We start from the raw sequence: 2,986 nt of genomic DNA, 5'->3' as shown, positions 1-2,986 counted from the left end.
GGTCTAAGTATTTTCACTTCATATTGCTATCACGAAAAAAATGATTCAAGCTGTCAATTGATGCTGTTGTACTTATAACTCATGGATAAGCCGATGATTCTTCCTCGCTGCAGACAGCCGCCCATTTACAGTTATTTTTCTGGAATGGGCATTTTTGACTTGCCACTTGCCTGGAACTAAGATGCTCTGAGGATTCTCTGAGGACTTAAATTGAGCTAATAACGCTTAGGGATTTCATGTCCTGAAGAACTCTGTAATCCTGTGCTTCCTGAGTCCCCCTCTAAGCCAGGACCGGCTGTCACATCTCAAGAGTTACAGGCAGTTTGAAAGCTCTGCTAAGCAACCATTCTGCTGGACCTGTGGGCGTCCTATGAGGTGCCACTTAGGATTTCTTCAGAAACCTTGACCAGGATGTAGTTCCTTCTTGGCACTCTGCCTCAGGTGCTCTGGGGGTCTTCCTTTCTGAACAAGAGCCGCAAAGCAAGCCACGCCATGGGTGAGATCAGCCAAGAGGCCGTGGAGAGATACCTGGAAGACAACCCTCGGTTTGCCAAGGAGTACTTCGACAAGAAACTGCAGACGGCGGCGCTGGGGGAAGCCTCAGAGCCCAGTGGGGAGCGGGGCGCAGCCAGCGCGTCCTTGCCGGGCCTGTCTCCGGAGGAGGAGGCGGCCCTGTGCCTGGAGCTGCTGCTGGCGGTGCGGGAGGAGGCGGGCAGCGCCGAGCTGGGGGCGCACCGGGCCCTGCAAACGCTGGCGCAGCTGCTAAGCGCGGACCGCTGCAGCCTGTTCCTGTGCCGGGCCCGCAACGGCACGCCCGAGGCGGCCTCCAGGCTGCTGAACGTCACCCCGACCTCCAAGTTTGAGGACAACCTGGTGCTCCCCGACAGAGAAGTTGTGTTTCCACTGGACATCGGGATAGTGGGTTGGGTTGCTCACACGAAGAAAGCCCTGAATGTCCCAGATGTGAAAAAGGTAGGTAGCCCAATGACAGTGGGGCAGAGATGAGGGGTCCTGGAAGGACAATAGGAAAGAGAGCAGGGGCCCAGAGGACCATCCTTGTGGCATTGGTTTGGCTCTAACCTGGAGAGTGGGGGCAGCCGGGAAGAGGGGCACCCAGTCCAGGGCTGCCAGATTTAGCAAATAAAAATACCAGATGCCCAGTTCAATCTGAACTTCATATAAACAATGAACAATGTTTTAGTGTATTATAAGTTTGGCATTTTATCAGGCATTTATCCCTGGGCCTGGTACAGCCCACACCTTCTTCTCCTATACCCCTCCTCCGTGCTCTGGGCACTATCCTTCTGACTAAGAGAGCAGAACAGGCCGCCCACTGGTGAGATCGGCCAACATACCAGGTACCAAGGCTCTTGAGCCACTCGCCACGCCTCACCTTTGAAGACACTCAGTTCTTTGGGATGGGTTGGCTCATAAGTGGCTCCCTTCATCTATTGACTAAATGTGCACAAAGAAAAATGAGATTACCTGAAAGCTTAAATGTTCACATTTAGATCATTAAAAATGTGAATTGAGGTGATGGTTAAGTGCTATTGGCCATACCAACCCCCCATAACTCAGATCTATCAAGGATGAGTTCCAATCAGGTAAATGAAACATTTGGACCCTCGTGGGACCCAATAGCATATTGCACAAATAGTTATGCTTATTTAAAAACATAACATTTAACTCATTCTCCTTACCACCACTTGTTCATTTTAGGAGAATTATGAAATACAAGTAAAAGGAGGAAATACAAATGACCCATAATTCCTCTACTCAGCAATAACCATAGGCGCTAGTTTGAAGTTTCTCCTGCCAGCCCTTCTTTTTTTTTTTTTACAAACATGTCCCATTATTTTGCTTTGCTAGTAACAAAAGGAGAAAGGTGGATTATGTTGGTTCAAAGTTGATTGGGAGCTGCCCCTGACATGCTTTCTGTATAGACGTTTATTGCCAGCTTGTGAAGGGGGCAGCTGGAGACGGGAGGATATCCCCCATATGCCTCCTGAAGCTGATTACAGGAGGAGGGTCGCACGGATCCAGAAGGTGCAGAAGTTGTCAAACATTAGCAACACTCAGCAAACAACCACAGGCCAGTTCTCAGGTGCAAGGGTTGCCCTTGGGCACGTGGAGCCCTCAGTCCTTTTCCAATCCTCCCTTCCGTGAGTTTAAGCTAGTTGAAGTAGGTTTTTGAGTCCCATGGCAGCTGCTTCAGGTGACTAAACTGAGGTGTGTCCTATGGCAAAGTTCTCTGGACATCACTTAGGAGGCTGTCCCCACACACCCTGAGGTGTTCTCATGGGAATATGCTACTCTCCAATGGAGGCCATCTTCAAAATTACTAGGACATCAAACTTAAGAAAGTGACATGCAATATTCTTTCCCCGAAATTTTGTTTTTTAAAGAAGAGATGGATAAAATGCCTTCTACTGTAATACTTTATTAATAAGCCCAGTTCTGCATGTTAAAAGGAAAATGACAGAATGGAGTTGCTTTAAAGATCAGGTGGCCTTGGTCTGCTGCTGTCCATGGTTAACCCCTGCATGGACAGTAAATGAGGTGGGGGGTCATGTCTCTCCTTCTTCCTTTTCCTGAGGACTCCTGGCTGTTACAGGTGGGACAGAGACAGGGATTGAAGACAGACACTTTCCTGAGCTCAGAGGAGAGACAAGGGCTTTATTTGTTCCCCAGTTCTACTGCTTCTAAGCATTATTTTTTCTCTGAGAGTGGTACTTTTCAACTTTGGATGCATATTAAAATCAAATCGAGAGCTCTTTTAAAAATAGTGATGTCGGGGTAGCTGCCTAGATCAGTTGGTTAGAGCGTGGTGCTGATAACACCAAGGTTGCCGGTTCGATCCCCACATGTGATGGGCCACTGTGAGCTGTGCCCTCCTTAATAAATAAATAAATTAATTAATTAATTAAAAAATACTGATGTCTGAGTCTCTCAATAGACCAATTACACCAGACTGTGAGAGGTTCAG

At 48.1% G+C, this 2,986-nt stretch overlaps 1 protein-coding gene across 3 annotated transcripts in view; it reads left to right on the top strand.

Moving 5' to 3' along the window:
- The first annotated feature begins 295 nt into the window (after positions 1–295).
- PDE6C (phosphodiesterase 6C) overlaps positions 296–2,986 on the top strand; it is a 37,815-nt gene continuing 35,124 nt past the window's right edge. For 2 of the 3 annotated variants that reach the window (XM_019739680.2, XM_019739670.2), the window contains exon 1: positions 297–972. In XM_019739680.2, coding sequence (XP_019595239.2) covers positions 493–972 — 480 coding nt within the window. In that variant the 5' untranslated portion in view covers positions 297–492. Of the gene's footprint in view, positions 973–2,986 lie in introns of all 3 variants that reach the window. The other variant, XM_074339371.1, reaches the window with a different exon arrangement.

This window comes from Rhinolophus sinicus, linkage group LG07 (genome assembly GCF_036562045.2).
Source record: "Rhinolophus sinicus isolate RSC01 linkage group LG07, ASM3656204v1, whole genome shotgun sequence".
Lineage (NCBI taxonomy): Eukaryota > Metazoa > Chordata > Mammalia > Chiroptera > Rhinolophidae > Rhinolophus > Rhinolophus sinicus.
The sequence above is the reverse complement of the archived record's forward strand: the minus strand, read 5'-3'. Positions and strand labels throughout refer to the sequence as shown.